This window comes from Ovis canadensis, chromosome 4 (genome assembly GCF_042477335.2).
Source record: "Ovis canadensis isolate MfBH-ARS-UI-01 breed Bighorn chromosome 4, ARS-UI_OviCan_v2, whole genome shotgun sequence".
In the NCBI taxonomy this organism is placed as follows: domain Eukaryota; kingdom Metazoa; phylum Chordata; class Mammalia; order Artiodactyla; family Bovidae; genus Ovis; species Ovis canadensis.
The window spans coordinates 100,588,617-100,609,126 of NC_091248.1; the positions used below are offsets into that span (position 1 = coordinate 100,588,617).

Consider the following 20,510-nt stretch of genomic DNA (forward strand, 5'->3'; position numbering starts at 1 on the left):
CAGCAGAGTAGGAAATGGCAACCCATTCCAGTATTCTTGCCAGGGAAATCCTATGGACAAAGGAGCCTGGCGGGCTACAATCCAGAGTATCACAAAGAGTCAGACATGACTGAGCAACTGAGCACACAGCGCACATATATTGTATATGTGCAACTTATATAATATTGTACATCAACTATACTTCAATAAATAAAGAAAAAATTATGTTCAACAAGAGTTTGACTTCATACTGTATTGACTGGTTTCCAGACTATTACACAAGGAGAATGATTGCATTATACGTGATTCAAACATTTGGTCGATTCAAAGATTTATCCCTAAAATTCTAAAATTTTATAAATCTACATCTTTTATCAGTCATTTATTCATTATTTTACCCACATATCTAATAGTTTACATTATGATTTTTAAAAATTATTGTTTAGAGGTATTTTTTATTGTTTCCATGAACACGAGTTCATCAATGATTTAAGATAAACTGATATGATTCTATAAAACAGTAATGGTCTTATGCATGTGTGCTAAGTTGCTTCAGTCATGTCCGACTCTTTGCTGCCCCATGTACTGTGGCCCACCAGGCTCCTCTGCTCAGGAGATTCTCCAGGCAAGACTACTGGAGTGGGTTACCATGCCCTCCTCCAGGGGATCTTCCTGACTCAGGGATCAAACCCACGTCTCTTAAGTCTCCTGCATTGGCAGATGGGTTCTTTGTCACTAGCACCACCTGGGGATCATATTTTCGAAAGAACAGTACTTAGATTTTTATAAAATTGTTGACCTCCAAAAGGACCACTAGATGTCAGTTCTGATCTATAATCCAATGGGAAATGAACCATGTCTTAGAAGTGATTCCACTGCATTAAAAGTAAGTCAACAAAAAATATTTGCTGTTATTTAACTCTTCCACAGGTGCATGAGCATTTAAATTTTCAAGATGATGATGATATGGATTTTGAGGACCAAAACACAGAAGAATTTCTTTTAAAAGATACTTTCAGTTTTCTCCTGTCTAATGACTCTTCCCTTTCCATATTTTCTGAGATATTTCAGAGACTTTATAGATCAGCTGTAGTTAAGGTAAGTGCATATTTTTTACTGACAAGTATTTTAAATTCATCTTTAAGTATCATTTTCTTTACTGTGAAGTTAAGCAACTTGATAATTCATTTGAAATTGATTTGTACCTATTATATAAACCTCAATATTTTTCTGATATAAGGATCAATATTATTTTTGTGTCTACTAAGTATGTGGATGACTGACTATGATGAAATTATGGGTTGAAAATGAAGTAAATCAGCTCCTAATTCCCAAGGGAATTTTGTTCTTATAATGCATAATGCATGTTAAGTACAATAGAATACTGTTAAGAAATACCTGAACCTTTTGGAAGCAGTTAGTGCTCTAGATTAAAATCAAGGGGCTGAAGTTATAATACTCTTTTTCTTTTTTAAAGCAGTTATATCTGGTTAACATTTTTGGTTAGATGATGATTAGGGAATAGTGCTTCAGAGTAAGACTGGTTAATTTTTGTGATCTGTTAGTACAAGTTTTCTTGATGTATGAAAAAGTCTGTACAGATTAGTAATCTAGGTGTAGTATCATTTTCTCTGTATCTTTCTGTTTTAAAACTGTAATTGGAAAATTTGGAAAAGTAGAATGTGAAAGTTCTCACCAACAAAGGGTGCTCTACAGAGAGATGGTTTTGAGAGTTAAGATGTTATAGACTCTTGTCTCCCTAAGATCTTATCAGTTCATTCCTAGAGTTCCCAGTTTTCCTTCCTTAGTGAGTGGATTGTCATTAAAACCATTAGAACCACTTGACCCGGAGAAAATAGTAAGATGTGTATCTTACTAAAAGATGTATCTTTTGCTCTCAGGGATGCATTAGAAAAAATAAATGTGAGGAAAATGGGGGTGGGAGTAAGTCTGTTTACTGGAATCCATGAAATGTGAAAATGGTCGTGTGACATACATGAGGTTCACATGTAAATTTCCTGCTCTGATCTTTGGTTCCCTCGAAGGCTAAAAAAAGACCTCCTGCCTTTCCAAACTGTCACACTTATTCTGTCTTCTGGGCCCAACTTCCCAACCTTGCTGCCAAAACACTACCGAGCTATTTCAGGTTCTTTTGTCAAACATGAAGTTTTCTTGTATTCTGACATCATTTTGACGAGTTGAAGTTGCTATATTATTTAGAATTAATTAGCTCAGCTGTTATAGAGTTTAAAATTTGGTTTTTGACTTGTGCTAAACATAGCTTGACTTTGGAACAATTGCTTAAGAGTTGTGTTTTTTCCCCCTGTTATAGGGTGAAAATTATCAAAAAGAGCTAAATCGGTGCCTTTCTTTAGAGGAGATTAACTCAATTATGACTTTTATAAAGGAACTCGGGAGTTTGGGACAATTCCAACTGGTAAAGCAAAGTGACCTTTGATTCCTCTTGATTACTGAGATTGTAGTAGATCAGCCGTGAGCTACTTGATTTTTTACTTAAAACTAGAAGATATTTCCTTAAGGAATAGAAATATTTGTAAGCTTCTTGTTAGAGATATGAAGATTAAGATGAGCAGAATGCATATTCTTTAAGAGTATGCAGATACATGACTTACTAAAGGTAAAAGAATGTGGAATAAATATAGCTGGGAGGCTTTGCTAATTTTGAAGGGGGAAATGCTGACATTTTCCTAAAGAAGTTTGCTGTTTGCTTTGGGACATTTACATGTATCCAACATTTCTTTCTGCTTATTATGCCCCTAAAAGTAAACATTATTCAATAAAATAATAATATTTTTTAAAACTACCTGTTTGTTATAACTCTATAGCAAACTCCAAAGGGAAAAAATGTAGAAATGATTATAACTTTTACTGGTTTCAGTCTGAAGGTATAAATGGCATTTATTTTATTTTCTATGTATTTTCCTAGATTCTGTTATTGATGAATATCAATGGATAATTTATTACACATATATCTATATGCTTCATACTTGCTTTGTTTCTAGTTCTGCCCTTATATAGATAATTTATATTGGATTCATATTTTTCTATGTAAGATTTGTTTATATAAAGCATTTCTTTAAAGTAGCATTTTTAAAAGTCTACTAATAATTTATTATTAATCTGTTTGGATAAAATATTTATTTTTTACTTAAAAATTTGTATTCAGATTCTACAGGTATGAATTTTAACCAACTTAATTAGTGAATGTTTGACACTTGTTTTTATTACTTAACCCCATTTTTAGAGGATTCAAAGTAAGCTTATTACTCAAAAGATAACTTAGTTGATGGATTATTTTAATTAATTTAAATACAGTAAATGTTAACATTTGTGACAGTTTGGTTCAATACCATACAAAGATAATTAGAGAGACCTGGCTTCATCCTTCAGGAGTTCTTAATTTAAGACATTAGGAAAGTAAAGAACTTGTCTTGGCACAATGTGAAGAAGAGAAAAAGTATTTTATAGAAGAAAAGGCAAACATTAATATCTGACTCTCAGAGTAGAAAGAGGATGACCATAGATTTTTTATTTTTGGTTGGATTAATATCTCTTATCCTGACATTTAAAAGACACTTATAATCCAAGAGGATTTCATCTTATTTTTCCTGCTACCTAACTCTGTTATTCAGCTGTTTTGCAGTAGGAGATAGCTGTTTTCATTCAATGACAAGAGAAATAAAATTCACCCCATTTGAAAATATAATCAGCAAAATTAGTTCCTTATAAAAAGTGGCATTTACATTGACACTAACACAGAAAATTAAATTATGGTATTGATATATTTTTAAATAAATGCCTAATTAAAATATCTGAATAAATATAAAGCCTTCCCAAATAATACTATATTTTCTTTTCTATCACTTATTCTGATATTCTGATCTTGAATATTCCTTTTCAGCTCTTCCCATCTACTACTCCTGGATTTCAATCTCTGATTCATGAATTTTATGGTATGGCAAGTCCTATGGGAAAACCTGGTTCCATCCTGACTCAATACTGGTCTCTTTTAAGTGTATTTGAACAATTTCAGCTCCTGAATAAAAAGGCAGAGCTACACCCGCTGGAATGGTAAGAGAGCCACAAATTTGAATTGTGCAACCCCAAAAATCTCTAAAGATTGATTTCAAAAGGCATTGCCTACATTAAAGAAAGCAACAAAAAGAAATGTGTCCAAAAATTCATGCTCTGGAAAATAAGCTTCTTTAAAACATTGAAACCATAATGATTCTAGTGGTCTTCAAACACTGTAACAAAAATATATCCAACAGTTTTTCAAACCAGCGAGACTTGACTCCACTCAAAAGTCAACTTTAAAATTAAAAGTTTCAAGCTAGTTTCATCCTGTGATATATATCCTTGAATTTCAGGAGCATCAGACAGAAAGAATTAGGTGAGATTTGTTTTATGAACTATCCGTCAGAGTGGAGGCCAGGATGGTATGAACATTCATTTGGAGTTTTTGAGGCATGAGTTTATTCTGGACAAAACATATCCAAATTTATAAATATGTCTGTCTCTACCACAAGATTAGAGTTGTTTTTTTTTTTTTTTTAAAAGATGGAATCTCAGAGAGGAGCATTTGGCCAGGAGAAAAGGTTCTTGGCCTCCCCCATCCATTTCCATTCTAATGAGGGATAGTAATGAGGGGATAAGAGTCTGCTGGTCCAGTGAACATAATAATACCCCCAGTCAGTGGAGGAAGGGGCAGTGCCCACGGTGCCAGCTAAGTCTACTTCCCTTTTATATGATGGAATTAAGTAAGTATTTGACTTGTCTATTGCCAGGAAAACAGAAATAAACCCAACCACCTAGAGGGATCAAAGACTAGATGGCCGTGCCATGCTCGTCGGTGTCTCTGAAGTCGCCCTCATGAATGGCCTCAATTCTACCGACTTTCCTATTTCCTTCTGCCTCAGGAGAAAGTGAAAACAATCCTAGAGGAATATTTTTTTTTATAGTTCAAAAATACAAATAATCACATAGATGAGGAATTCTTAGGACATCTCCCAGGTCCAGAACTCACTTTAATTGCCACAACTTTATGCAGTTGGCCTTCTTCCCTCAATACTCCGAAGTAAGAGGATTGATAGAAGGTTTTGTTTGTTTGAAAGTTAGGTTTTAAATAACATAGCTCAAAGTCCCTTTGTTTATTCTTTGCACTCACTCAATCCAAGACTGTCTCATTCATCATTATCAATAGAGGAAGAGCAGACTTGATTTACCAAGAAGTCTATTTAAGTATTATTTTTAACTTTAAGTAAGTTAAGTTCCTTTGAGATATGCAAGGCTTGGAAAGTTTATTCCCCAAGTTTCTCTCAAGGTCCACATTTGTTATATGGTCAAGCAATTGACTTGTCTTAAATTCAGAATATTGGATTTAAGCCTAATTTTAACCCTAACTGATTCTTTCCAACAATGCAATTTACTGAATGTCATTGTTAAATATAGTTAGAAAAAGTCAGGACTTTTTTGAATCAAACAACTTGGATTCAAAAATCCCAGGTTTAGATTTTATTAATTACAGCAGCCAAGAGTTTCCTCTGCAGTTCAGTTTCCATACCTGTAAATTATGGATTATATAACCTACCAAGAATTGTTTCAAAATTATATCAGATAAGCTTCATATACTGCATGGCGTGTGGTATGCTGAATCACAGATAAATAGTTAAGTATTAATATACTTGCTGTTTCCTGCTCCTATACCATCCAAAGGTCACTTTACATCTAAAAAGGGTGAAATGTTTTTTTTTTTTTCATTTATAGGAAAAGCAAGATAAGTTTGAAAGACTTATATAACACTGTGATAAGTAAACTTGAAATCTTTATCAAGAAACAATTAGATAAGTTGTTTCTAGGCCATTTTAAGAAAAACTAGTTAATTTAATTATCTTCAAATTTACCAGTGAGTATATATGTATATATTTAATTATCATTCATGCTATATCACAAGAAGGATCGGTGTCAAATACGTTTTCCAGATGAGGAAACTGAGATGCTAAGAAGATGGATCATTTGCTCAAGCCGAGCAGCTAATTGAGTTGCAACTACAATCCTGGCCTCTTCTTTCTGGTCTTATTCTTTATACCAGGATCTCATGCTGACAGGAAGGTCAGATGTAGCCATTCATAATTGCCCCTATCTTCACAATGGTCACCTGTAGTTTTTCATACTCTAAAGGCCAGTTTTACATACCTATATTATCTGTGGGTTTTAATGACTTCCTTCACCCTTTTAAATAAACATCATCCACTAATAGCAACGAGGTGAGGACAAATAGACAGAAAAGCAAACATTTAGAGAAAGTGTCACTTCTGTCTGTGCCCTGAGGCTCAGAATCCAGGGGTCCTAACAGAATGAGTGGAAATCCGAACAGAATGAAAACACTAAAATTGATGTGTGTGTACTGTCTGTTAATTTTCACTTCACTGGAAATAAAGTAGCAGGTGTCATTTGCTCTAATCACATGCTTTCCATGAAAATCCACATTTTCAAAACAAGTTATTCAAAAAATTACATGAGAAATCACTTGGGGGATGCCTTAACATACAAAACATTTCATTCCCTTGATATAGTAACTTTTATAAAATTCAGTTTATATGCATTTCAGGGTTGTATCTTTTATGTGCTTTACTTAAAGTGTTTGCTTCATATGAAATAATTTTTTTTCCCACCTTGGCCTGGCACTCAAACTTATAGTAAATGTATCTCACCCCATCCTTGCTTTATCTATTTCTTCATTCCTTGGGAGGAGGAAAGTATTTTAAAGTCCTTGACATGTTATTTTTCACCCCGATTACATCATTGCATATACTAAAGGGTAAAAAGAATTGAAAATAAAATAAAAATAAAAATAAAGTTATCACACCTTCCATCATTAACAATAGTTTTAAATCCTGATTCTTCTTAATTTTCTATCTAATGTTTATATTTTGAGGGAATTGAAAATGCCTTATTCATCTCTACCACAGTGTCCCATACGATATCTGGGACAATAAATCTTTATAAAATTAAAATAACACAGAGCATTTGCTTGAATCTTCATAGCACCCCTGTGAAGTAAGGCCAGCATTGTTATCTCTGTTTCACTGCAGCAGAAATGGAGCCTCCCAACACAGCACCGTGAAATCAAGTCACATCCTACCCGGTATTCTCTGTCATAAGGACCAAGAGTTTTTCTGTCTGCCACTTAGATTATTTTTGTCCTAAATTTGAGGATTTAAAGGGCAATCTGGCTGAGCATTTAGTTATACAACAGAAAAATGAGGCAAACACACCAAGATATATCTAACCCTTAATATTCATCCCTGTTAATCAGAGTTTAAGGATAGAGGCCTTGGCAAGACAGGTCATTTTCTGCATGGTACGCTTAAGTTTCTCAGATTATGTGGATGTTCTCAGTCTGTGCCTCAGACTTTCCCAAGCTTCTTGCTACAAGACTTTGTAATTTTAGCCAAACAGATTCCAATAAGAATGTGTATTCCTGAATCACTTCTGTTGGACCTAGGCTATCAGAGATTGTTCCCTTTTCGACCAAAGAGTGACTTTTTGCCCTGGTTTTCTTTATATGGGCTTCTGTTGATTAGAGATGATGAGATTTCCATCCACTTCACTTAAGACAAGATTGCCAGTTTAGAGGAATGAAATTAAGAATGTTTTTCTTTGTGTTCATCAAAATAACTGTGTTCACACAGGAAAAAAAGATAGTGTGTTAGATGTAATTTCCATGAATTTTGTTCAGTGCATTGATCCAGGGTTGTTTGATATTGCGTTTGCAGGAATTCTTTCACAAAGGATGGAAACATTAAAAAACCACGAATACCATTTGATACAATTGAAAATAAAAAAGGTAAAAGATGTCCTCCTGTTTCTTTCAACATGAAAATAAGTATTGTTTGGCCAAAATCATAAAAAAATGTTTAGCTTTATTAGAAGTCAGAAATTAAAACTAGACTGAAAAAATGCTGTTTTCCCCTCAAATTTGGAGAGATTTTTTTCTTCTTAAAGATAATAGAGCTGGGGAGAGGGTAGGGAAATGAGCATTCTCATTGCTGAAAGCGAAAGTGAAAGTGAAGTCGATCAGTCATGTCCGACTCTTTGCGACCCCATGGACTGTAACCTATCAGGCTCCTCTGTCCATAGGATTTTCCAGGCAATAGTACTGGAGTGGATTGCCATTTCCTTCTCCAGCGGATCTTCCTGACCCAGGGATTGAACCCAGGTCTCCCACATTGTTAAATTAGAGCAATCTTTCTTAAGGGACCATTTAACAACATGTAAGAAAAGCTTTAAAAGTTATTAATATATGCCATAAATTTCACCCTTAGATACTGATTTTAAAGAAATAATTAAGAATGTACACAAAAATTTAATTGCATAAATTATAAAGGAAAAAATAACAACTACCATTATTGCAGTAATAGTGGAATGGATTAAGCTATTTGTTGTTATACATAACAGAGACACTAAGTCATGTCCATCTTTGCAAACCCCATGAACTGCAGCCCACCAGTCTCCTCTGTCTTCCACCGTGTCCCAGAGTTTGCTCAAATTCATGTCCACTGAGTCAGTGAAGTTATCTATCCATCTCATAGTCATCCAATAAAATATAAATCCACCCTAATATTATAGGAAAATATTTATATGTGAAAGATGTTTAAGATATATTATTCGATGAAACATTGGCCTACATGCCACATGGACCTCAAGGAAAATTAATAGTGACTTTGATTTTCTCTCTTAGTCCTACCTGTTTCCTATATTTTTTCTTCTAAAAAAACTGAGCTTTTTGTCACATGAAAAGAAAATATTTATAATTTTAAGAAGATGAAAAGTACACATGTCTACATTTTTTAAAAGAAATCAAAGTTTTCCTATTACAAATCAAGTTTTAATCCAATACAGTGGTTTTGAGTGTATGGCTCCTAGACGAACAACATCAGCACCATCTGGATAGCTTAGAAAGTTCACATCTCCTGAATCAGAATCTCTGGGTTTAAGGCCCAGTATTCTATATTTTAACAAGCCCTTCAGATGCTTCTGAGGCATGGTAGAGATTGAGAATCACTGACTTAATAAAATGAAGCATTAAGCTCAGGGAAGAACTGATGTTGAACTACTCTTCTCTCTCCCACAATTTTTTAAATCTTTAAATGATTTCTTTAAGCAATCTGAGTGTTCTTATTTTGTCCCATCAATCTCTATTTAGGAGTTTTTTTAGATAAATGTTTGGTTGAATTCAGAAACTTAGAGTAAATGTCAGTGGAACCAACTGGGTGGAATTTATGTGATTCTAGTGATTTGGGAAATTATAGTCGTAAGATCATAATAGAACAAGAGAAATTTTGATAGGTCACCTTCAGGCAATGAATGGCATTTAGGCCATTCATTTTTCTCTCTTAATATTTTCTTATGTGAACTTATCATTTTTCTGTTATTTTTTACCTAATCACTTCTTTGGTCTTACCATAGCTTTCAGTTGAACTTAGAAGTGCTTTCTGATGTAATAACAATTAAATAATAAAATATGTTTCATTCAATTAACCTGTGTTTCAGACACCTGGATATGTATTCTCTGTATTTTAATTAACAGTTTCCTTTTTAAATGTACATTTCTTTTTTTAGCTGTGGTTCCACAAATTATGAATGAAACCAAAGAAATACATTGCCATAATGGTGAGTTCCAATGAAAGTATTTGAGAACCATAATCAATAGTTAGGCACAGATCTGCTTTGCATAAATCATGTTTGGAGATCATTGGGCTGATAATGTATTTTGTGTAAATTTTCAGAAGTTATGCGTTTTCCGAATGAGTCAGTATTTGTCCACTTTTGCATAATTTTTTTTTACTTTCCATTTTTTTAAATGAAATATTATATTGTATCTTTGCTTATTTAAGAACAGTAACTTCCAAACTTATTTTGAGGGGCCCCAACAGTGCTAATACTTTGCTGCGGGAACCACTTAAATGGAAGAGCTTGGCATCTTCTCTGTGTATTGATTTTTAGGACTCTCACCATCCAAGAGTGATTTGTTTCTGTTAGATTGTTGATGCAATGGATAGCACTTAAGTGTGGTTTTCTTTATAACAATTAAAAGTTTTTAAGCCAAATTTCAATTTATTTTTTTCTTAAATTTCATGAATTTATTTAATCAAGGTATATTCAGTAATATAAATACATTTTGTAATGAGCTCTTTAAGGTGGCTCAGATGGTAAAGAGTCTGCCTGCAATGCAGGAGGCCTGAGTTAGATCCCTGAGTTGGGGAGATCCCCTGGAGAAGAAAATGGCAACCCTCTCTAGCATTCTTGCTTGGAAAAGCCCATGGCTGGAGGAGCCTAGAGGGCTACAGTCCCTGGAGGTCGCAGAGTCGGGCGTGGCTGAAGTGACTTAGCACACATGCATATATGAAAACATACACTGAAAATTCAGCCTTTTACAAAAAAAATTGATTCTGATAAATCATTAAAGGTGAAAACAATAAAATTTATGGGCCAAGGTCTAATTTATTATAAATAAAAGTCTTCCAATTCAATTTGTCTCTTCTAATGCTTTCATTAAAATCAGCATAGGCTGACAGGTGATACAAAATGTGGTTTAACAGAATCAACAAGCTTTTCAAAGAAAAAAACACCATTTTGAATGAAGTGCTGCTAACCAGGAAAAAGTAACAGGTATTACTTACACCATTCCCTCTCTGCGCTTACCATCCAATCTCCCACTTTTAGAAAAGTACATACTACTCAGTTCTGTTGGGAAACTGGTTGGTACCTGGTGTGTGGTGGGAAAAGGACTAGTTTTGAGAAAACTAGGCGCAAGATTAAAATAAACATTTGTTGAGAGTCTAGTGTGCCAGGCTCTGGGTTAGATCAGGAAAGCCATTTCCCCTCTTTGGTTTTTGTCTCCTCATTTATGAAGTGGAAAAACGATACAAGATAATGTCATTTTTTCTCAGTTCCCAGGTAACATAGGGTAGAGGATGTAAACATGTTAAATAAGCACTTCAACTTGGCTCAAATTTCTTTGTTGCTTAAAAACTAGTCATACCTGCGACTTCAAAATTAATCTTCCTACTTTTATTTAAGATTAAAAAATAACTCAGTGATGCCTTAGAACAGCTGGGATTATCTTTCAGTGTCTAGGCTGTTTTTGTGTTTAATATGAGTTACGATTATCCCTCAAGAGGGCAACAAAATTCTGCGGTTAAAAGAATTTGTTAAAAGCAACCAAGACTTCAAACAGCTTTCCCATAAGTACTTGCCAAATACGTTCAGCAGCTTGCTTCCCACCTTGCCTCACACTGCGTTCTCTGCAGAGCTAAGGTAAGCTGGCTTGAGACAAGTTGGGACTGGATTGGGAAGAATGCCAAGGAAACACCAGGTGTTTGTCGGCAGCAACACTGATGATTCAGTGGAAGATGATGTCAAGATGAAATCAGCTTTCAAGCAGGGGTCTAGGATGCAGCACTGAAGCCAGAGGTGGAGAGTTTCTGATGAAACCAAAAACAAGCACTTGCTAAAGAAAATGATTTCTTGCTTAAGAAAATGATTACTCAGTTTCTCTCTTCTAGGTCTGATTTTCAGTGTTGAAATGGGCAGAGTGTTTAGTCACTCAGCTGTGTCCGACTCTTTGTGACCCCATGGACTATAGCCCATCAGGCTCCTCTGTCCATGGGGATTCTCCAGGCGAGAATACTGCAGTGGGTTGCCATGCCCTATTCCTGGGGAACTTCCCAACCCAGGGGCTGAACCTGAGTCTCCTGCATTGCAGGCAGATTCTTTACCAGATATCTGAACCACTATGAGCAGGCCACATTGAAAATGTTCACTATTAAGTCAAAGTATTAACTACAGGGAAATTAAGTCTCACTGACTATTTTATTAAAATATGTAAAATTAAAGTACATTTCCTATGATTACTATTTTGAAAAAAAATCTTCCACTGTGTTATTCAGCTATCTAGTTTCAACAATGAAAGTATAGCGTATGTATTTATATTCCCTTTCTGACTAGGAAATGGTAATCTTGAAAGCACATTCCATATCCTTGAACTCCAACTTATTTAAAGTGTTACGTTGGGTTCATAGTCTCCAACAGAATCAGATCTCATGACCCAAAAGGGCCTGTTTTTAACTGTACTTATCTCAGTGCCTTGAACATAGACTATGCCAGAAAAAAAAAATCTGATGAAAAAGTGAATTAATAAGTGTTTGAATTTGAATGAAAAGCTATGGTACTTTTCAAGATGAAATCTAGTAACACAATCTCACCCTTATCCTTTCATTTTTTTCTCCTTTATTATAAAACACTTTAGGATCTAGCAGAATCATTATTATAGATGCAGTCCACCTTCATCACCCAGATACAATCTTTGGTAATAAGTAAAATCAATCAAGCAAGTATGTACTGAATTCACTGAGTTACTGAACCAAATTGACTAGTTATTTTTATTGACTTTTTCCCTACAATGAAATTACAATATATGTACTGCATTATTATTCCTAATTTGTACCTCAGTAGTTGTTTCTTCTTGAGAAAGAAACAACTTCTCTTTGTACCTGAGTATGGTTTTTCCAGTGGTCATGTATGGATGTGAGAGTTGGACTGTGAAGAAAGCTGAGCGATGAAGAATTGATGCTTTGAAACTGTGGTGTTGGAGAAGACTCTTGAGAGTCCCTTGGACTGCAAGGAGACCCAGCCAGTCCATTCTGAAGGAGATCAGCCCTGGGATTTCTTTGGAGGGAATGATGCTAAAGCTGAAGCTCAGTACTTTGGCCACCTCATGCGAAGAGTTGACTCATTGGAAAAGACTCTGATGCTGGGAGGGATTGGGGGCAGGAGGAGAAGGGGACGACCAAGGATGAGATGGCTGGATGGCATCACTGACTCGATGGACGTGAGTCTGAGTGAACTCCCGGAGTTGGTGATGAACAGGGAGGCCTGGTGTGCTGTGATTCATGGGGTTGCAAAGAGTCGGACACGACTGAGTGAGTGAACTGAACTGTCTGTAACCTACATATCAGTCCAATGGCAGTTTAACGACGTTTCCCCTCAAGTAGTTCTTTTTTCTTTCTTCCTTTTCTTCCAGTTGAGAAAACAATCATAGAATGTGAGTGAAATATATTCACTTTCATCATTTAAGGGCATGATGGGAGTTAAGCTGACACCTAGTTCTCAGATGTAGAATAAAACACCTATAAGTTTGGTGGTATATCTATCTCCTTGTCTGAAAAAGAAATATAAAAATTTTCATATTGTTGAATCACAAAGTCTAGAATATGATGGGAGATGAGAGGGAAAAGCCAAGGAATGGTTAGGAAATGCCTTGTAAGCTATATTGGGAGCTTGGTCTAGATTATGGAGGTGATGAGAAAATGCTAAAGAACTGAAGACAAATCATTAGATTTTATTTTAGAGAAATCGTGTGATAGCTATATAACATGAAAGGAAGAGACGACAGTTAACAGAATAATGGTTTTTTTCTTTAAGTTCAGGTATATAGCTTCCTATGGCAAATTTGGTGTTATCTTTTTTGTTGCTATGTTGTTAAATATCATTGAAAATCTTACTTAAAGGCAACAGAAGACATTTTCATTTTACTGATTTTTATAGAATTTCCTATTTTTATCTTTACTGAAATTTTTTGACTATAAAAAAGTGTTTCTGGAGCCAAAAAAAAAACTTGTTAATGTTTTTAACTTGAAAAACATTTGCTTTTGAGTAATTTGTTTATTTCAAATATGAACACAATATATCTAGTTTAGTGGTGGCTGGTATATGTGCCTAGAGATATATATTTATTTTTTTCTCACTAAGATATTTTTGTAAAAGTTGAGCTCTTAAAAAATAGAAACTCTTAAAAAGTGACTTAGAATCAATGATATGAAGTAATACTTGTGCATGCATGCATGCAAATTTGTTTCAGTCGTGTCTTACTCTTTGGATTGTACGTATGAACTGTAGCCTGCCAAGCTCCTCTGTCCTTGGGATTTTCCAGGCAAGAATACTGGAGTGGGTTGCCATGCCCTCCTTCAGGGCATCTTCCCAATCCAGGGCTTGAACCCACGTCTCTAATATCTCCTGTATTGGCAGGTGGATTCTTTACCACTAGCCCCACCTGGGAAGCCCGTGAAGTAATACACTAGGTTCTATAACAAAACTGAGCAGAGAATAGCACTTTGTTTCTTTCTAAAGCACTACTTTAGGGCACTTAGGTTAAGGTAGCCAGAGTATGAAGGGGTTTTCATGTCTAAGTGTGTGGCATGATATTAGATTTCACATTCTTTGCTCCACCCTACTGCTTCTGAGCTACACATCAATTCAGCAACAGTTTAATGATACTCCCATCAAGAAATTTTCCTATTCCCTAGTGGTATCCTTCTGTTACCCCACAGAATCATCTCCCCCCATTTACACAGTTGCTTGAAAGATGTTATCAGTTCAGTTCAGTTCAGTCGCTCAGTCGTGTCTGACTCTTTGCAACCCCATGAATTGCAGCACGCCAGGCCTCCCTGTCCATCACCAACTCCTGGAGTCCCCTCAAACCCATGTCCATTGATTCAGTGATGCCATCCAACCATCTCATCCTCTGTCGTCACTTCTCCTCCTGCCCTCAGTCTTTCCCAGCATCAGGGTCTTTTCAGATGAGTCAGCTCTTCACATGAGGTGGCCAAAGTGTTGGAATTTCAGCTTCAACATCAAGTCCTTCCAATGAACATCCAGGACTGATCTCCTTTAGGATGGACTAGTGGGATCTCCTTGCAGTCCAAGGGACCCTCAAGAGTCTTCTCCAACCCAACAGTTCAAAAGCATCAATTCTTCGGCGCTCAGCTTTTTTTATAGTACAACTCTCACATCCATACATGACCACTGGAAGAACCATAGCCTTGACTAGACCGACTTTTGTTGACAAAGTAATGTCTCTGCTTTTGAATATGCTGTCTAGATTGGTCATAACTTTCCTTCCAAGGAGTAAGCGTCTTTTAATTTCATGGCTGCAGTCACCATCCGCAGTGATTTTGGAGCCTCCCAAAATAAAGCCTGACACTGTTTCCACTGTTTCCCCATCTATTTCCCATGAAGTGATGGGACCAGATCTTAGTTTTCTGAATGTTGAGCTTTAAGCCAGCTTTTTCACTTTCCTCTTTCACTTTCATCAAGAGGCTCTTTAGTTCTTCTTCACTTTCTGCCATATGGGTGGTATCATCTGCATATCTGAGGTTATTGATAATTCTCCTGGCAATCTTGATTCCAGCTTGTGCTTCTTCCTGCCCAGCTTTTCTCATGATGTACTCTGCATAGAAGTTAAATAAGCAGGGTAACAATATACAGTTTTGACGTACTCCTTTACCTATTTTGGAACCAGTCTGTTGTTCCATGTCCAGTTCCAACTGTTGCTTCTTGACCTGCATACAGGTTTCTCAAGAGGCAGGTCAGGTGGTCTGGTATTTCCATTTCCTTCAGAATTTTCCACAGTTTATTGTGATTCATACAGTCAAAGGCTTTGGCATAGTCAATAAAGCAGAAATAGATATTTTTCTGGAACTCTCTTGCTTTTTCCATGATCCAGCAGATGTTGGCAATTTGATCTCTGGTTCCTCTGATTTTTCTAAAACCAGCTTGAACATCTGAAAGTTCACAGTTCATGTATTGTTGATAGATGTTAAAAGTGCTATGAAATGTTATCAATCCACTGGAGAGACATTTTCTGACTTGCTGTGCCTTAACATTTTTAAAGGCTGAGCAAAAAATATCAACTAAAGTCAATAACAGTTACATGAGGCAAAGTCTACAAAATTTGGCAAATAGAAGATCCAGGTGAAGCCACAAATCAGCTATTACCAGAGTACCAAATGGAAAATCAGCAGCGATTACCAAAGTTATGCAAACGAATTTTCAAAACCTTAATCGTATTTGATTTTTAAACATTTATTCTTGCCACAGTTGAGTTTTGTCATTGTTTTTGTTTTTTTTAAAAACAGATAAAGATGCACAATGTCATATCAAGCAGATCTTCACACACCCGCGTTTGGAATTAAATCCTGGATTTAACCCGAAGATCAAAGATTATTACTCTGAAGTCCCGTTTGATGTGGTAACACTGACAGTCAGAGCAGAGACTTCTAAGAGTCAGTGCAAGGTGCACCTGCAGGAACGGGCAGGACCAAGGTATGAGGATGCTGATAGGGGCTGAGGGGAGACATCTTAGCAGGAAGCAGACCTTGGAGACAACTTTTGAAGATGGTTCAGAAGACCTGAGGCACAGTATCTGTTGGAGGATTGCCAGGGAGTGAAATCCTTCTGCTTCACAGATGCCATGTGGTTAAAATAACACAAGTGCTCTGATGACCTATTAACCATGTTCACGTTTAATCTTTCTAACAATGTTGTAATGACAGAGGATCTTGTGATATGAAATATGAAAGAAGATTCACTGAGGGAAAATGGAGTTTATTCTTATCTTCATGTTTTTAGATTGTTGAAGAATTAATCCTTCCTAACAGTAGCCTCCTTCTATCCCAACCCAACTCCTGGAGTTTGTAAATATTCAGGTGCTGATTACTTGATAAAATTTGTGGACATGGTAACACTAACTTTCCTAGTCTCATGATATTTTTTTCCTAATGACTCTTTTGAGAGTCACCAACTCTTTGGTTTATCATTTGAACAGAAGATAGAACCTTATGACATGCCATGTCCATGACAAGAAACATACTCATTTTCCCATGCTGTAGGGAAAGAAATGCACTCAGCATTCCTGGGAGCTAAAGCAGTATCATAGAAAGAAAAGAGGATTCAAGGCAGACCAACCTGGGCCCTACCCTGACTTTACCGTACTCTACTATATTTAAAATGGGAACAGCCTTAGTTTTTGTATGGAGTTGTGAGTATTAAATGGGATAATGTATGACCTTTACAGGTGGCTAATAAATATTAGTTCCCTTCCCTGTAATTGGTAGGGACTTGACTTGCTCTGCTGGATAAATGTTGGCATACCAAAGCACAATGAAACATAAGTTAAAATATTTCACATTTTAGATTTCTTATGAAATGGTGCAGATCTTATCTGTTTTTAATGCAAATTATTGAGCCAAAAATATTGATATATGAATCAATTTGGATTCTTTCTCTCATTCTCAGTCTCTCTTTCTTGTTCTGTCTCCAGCTTTGCCAACTATTCTCTGGGTTTAGGGATGAACAAAATCTCAGTGCTTGTGGTGGATAAATCTCCAACTCAGGGTGAGACCCTGACCACGTACAAACTCACCATCTATAGAGAAGACCGTCCAAGTCTGCCCTTGTTTGAGGACTTCACAGCATGTGGATTTGTTCAAGTAAGTGGATTTTACATCGACACATGTGATGAATTGGGAGTGATCCTTTTACTCAGGTGAAAAAAGGTCAAATGAAAATTAATAGGGGGAAAAATGTATGCTTTCAAATCCAAGCAACTGTGGTCTCATTTCAAAAAAGAGTCCCAGCCAGGTATCTAAGACACCTTGTTTATGAGTGATTTTCTTTTAAATGTGGTAGCTATTCCCTGCACTGAGAGTGTGCAGTGGATTTATTGTGGTTAATACTGAAAAAAAGTCTGAGTGCTCACACTTAGTTGTGAAATTGGTTTTACATTTCCTTTTCAAATTGTGCTGTATTTCTTGGATTTGTCCCTGGAACTACTTTGAAATTTTAAACTAGATTCAGTGGAATTTGTTTTAAAGAACGAGAGGAAAACTTAAGAAACTATTTTATGAAAGGGACACCAGATGAATGAAATTAAATTTTCTTGAGTAGATATATTTCTTCTTCACTTCTTGTACCCTAATCATTTCTAAAGGCTACAATTGCTCCTGTAAGCAGGACATACCATTCTGTAGTCCTGTTGACTTTGGAGGAGGGTACACATTACCCAGAGACTTTGTCTTATTTGGTGGTTCTTTCCTCGGTTTTCCTTTTTTAGGAATCTATGTATAACCTTCTGTATTTGCTTACATCATATACCCTGGCTACAAGTAATTCCAGGGAAGTCGTCACTGATACTCTTACCATATGTACTAATCCACTTAGGATAATTGCAACTATGTCATGTCACAGTGATTGATATGCTAGTGGTAGCATGAAGCATAGTCAGTTAATAAAAGATAAAAATGGCCAAATGGGCCTGAGTGAGTAGGATGGATACCATATTTTCTTAAATGTAGGGGTGATATGGAGTGTTCTTTCTCCCCCTCTAGCCACCACCACCGTTTCATCTCTTCTCAAGAATTTAACATGGGAATTCCCTGGCAGTCCAGTGGATAGGACACCGCACTTTCACTGCTCAGGGGCCAGGTTCAATACCTGGTTGGAGAACTAGGATCCCACAAACTATGTGATGTAGTCTAAAACAAAAATAACAAAAAGAATTTAACACTACTTTATGAGGGTACTCATTGTGAGATTTTTGTTTTTCAAGAAAATATATACCTGTGATGTATGAACTACTAGCAACTCAAAGGGAATTTCACAATGGCATAAAGATTGGTCTAAAGCAGGACAGAATTAGTATTCTGAAAGATATTAGTAGGTATACTTTAAAAAAGAAAAGATGGGAAAGAGTAGTGTTGCATGGTTATGAAGCAGTGGGTTAAACAAAATAAAGTAGGTTTCCTGGCTGTAGGACTTCCCCGAACATTCCATGTACTTATTTAAATACGGTCCTCTTCAAAAAAAGGATATGTAGTGTCCAGTATTTTCAAACTTTTTTGATGTCTTTTTAATGCACTGCTGCTGCTGCTAAGTCACTTCAGTCGTGTCCGACTCTGTGCAACTCCCTAGATGGCAGCCCACCAGGCTCCCCCATCCCTGGGATTCTCCAGGCAAGAACACTGGAGTGGGTCGCCATGTCCTCCAGTGCATGAAAGTGAAAAGCGAAAGTGAAGTCGCTCAGTCGTGTCCGACTCTTGGCGACCCCATGGCAGCCCACCAGGCTCCTCCATCCATGGGATTTTCCAGGCGAGAGTACTGGAGTGGGGTGCCATCGCCTTTTAATGCACTAGCTATTAATATTCTTCTGTGGAACACAGTTGAGGAAACACAGGTCTAGACTCTGGATAAGACTTCAAGATTAGGTTCCTTTTATTTGTCTACTTTGCATTTTGTTTTATAGGGTTGCTATTCCTCAATCTTTTTCCTTCTGGGAAAACAAATAATAGAACCACACCAAAAATGTTCCTGAGAGAGGAAACCAAAACCTAGAGGGAGATGTGTTTTTGTCTAAGTATGTGTATGCAGTGTGTGTGTAGTTATTGCCAAACTAAATATTCTCACCTTCTTTGGTGTGTGACTCTATCTTTCGTTTTTGCTTATCTCACTCTCATATTTTAGATAGAAACTAACTCTTGGGATAAACCATCTTTGAAGGAAAGCTAATAGTATGAATTATATTTTTCCAGACTATTTATGGTTACAAACAACAGTTACTTTCACTTTAAAAAGTGAATAGATTTCATTTTAATGTAGATTTTAATTTTTATAAGTCTCTGTCGGTGACTACTTTTTTATTGATTAGTAAACCTGACTTTTATATGGAGTAAATATATAATAAAGGTTGAAAAGGAAAATAAAACTTCTACATTAGGACATTAAAAAATGTGTTTTTACTTTTCATTTGTCACCAGTTAGGTTTGTACTGTTGAATTTTTGATGTATCTTTTGAAATGTAATTGACACCCACAAGTATTGGCATAGGTTTATATTTTGATTCTACTCTAAAAGTAAAACATGGTAAATGACTCATTAATTACTCTGCAATATGCAAAACCCATTTAATGGGCATTAGTAGATCAGTATGAAAAATCTTCAATTTCTAAGTGTTTCTAAAAACGTAAAATTCTTATGCTGGATATTTTAACACAAACACAGATTTCAGGAGTATATATTCCTTACTGGCTATCATTTGGAGAGCCCTTGTAGGTTTAATTGTAATTACTTACATCATGAATATCTAGAGAAGTGTCAGTAGGAATGGAGATGATGCCGTGAGTAGAGACATTGGAGAGCTGAAATCTCCATGATTGTCTCACTTATCTCTGAGTTATCCTTTGTCCTTCTTATGACACTATTCTGGTTCAGTTCTTGTTACTTGTTGACTCAGATTCTAAAATAGTCCCTAGCTTTGTTTCCTCATATCTGACTGACTCTTTTCCAGTTCAGTTTTTACAAGCTTGATCGTCATCAACTTAAAGCACACTCTGTCATAAGCTTTGCCAAAAATGCTCCAAACCCCCCTTCCCATGGTCACTGACTTCCCTCATGTTAGTCCATGTGTTTTTTCAGCCTCATGTCTTATTAGTTGTCAGTGTATTTTATGCTTCTGCTAACCTGGCCTGTTTACCCTCCCCAGACATGCTTCCCAATCCTGTGACACTGGGGCTGTCCCTCCCACTGGAAACTAAAAAGAGTTTATTTGATGTCACTCCAGAAGCTGTGAACTCAGATTCCAGTGTAGGAGTTTTGATCCACGTTGTATAAAA

General features: G+C 36.2%; 1 protein-coding gene across 3 annotated transcripts in view; it reads left to right on the plus strand.

The window, feature by feature from the left end:
• CPED1 (cadherin like and PC-esterase domain containing 1) overlaps nucleotides 1–20,510 on the plus strand; it is a 327,294-nt gene that overhangs the window by 156,375 nt on the left and 150,409 nt on the right. For 2 of the 3 annotated variants that reach the window (XM_069588270.1, XM_069588268.1), the window contains 7 exons: nucleotides 910–1,077; nucleotides 2,312–2,416; nucleotides 3,902–4,071; nucleotides 7,779–7,849; nucleotides 9,625–9,675; nucleotides 15,981–16,167; nucleotides 17,165–17,333. In XM_069588270.1, the coding sequence (XP_069444371.1) occupies nucleotides 910–1,077; nucleotides 2,312–2,416; nucleotides 3,902–4,071; nucleotides 7,779–7,849; nucleotides 9,625–9,675; nucleotides 15,981–16,167; nucleotides 17,165–17,333 (921 nt within the window). The remainder of the gene's footprint in view (nucleotides 1–909; nucleotides 1,078–2,311; nucleotides 2,417–3,901; nucleotides 4,072–7,778; nucleotides 7,850–9,624; nucleotides 9,676–15,980; nucleotides 16,168–17,164; nucleotides 17,334–20,510) is intronic. The other variant, XM_069588269.1, reaches the window with a different exon arrangement.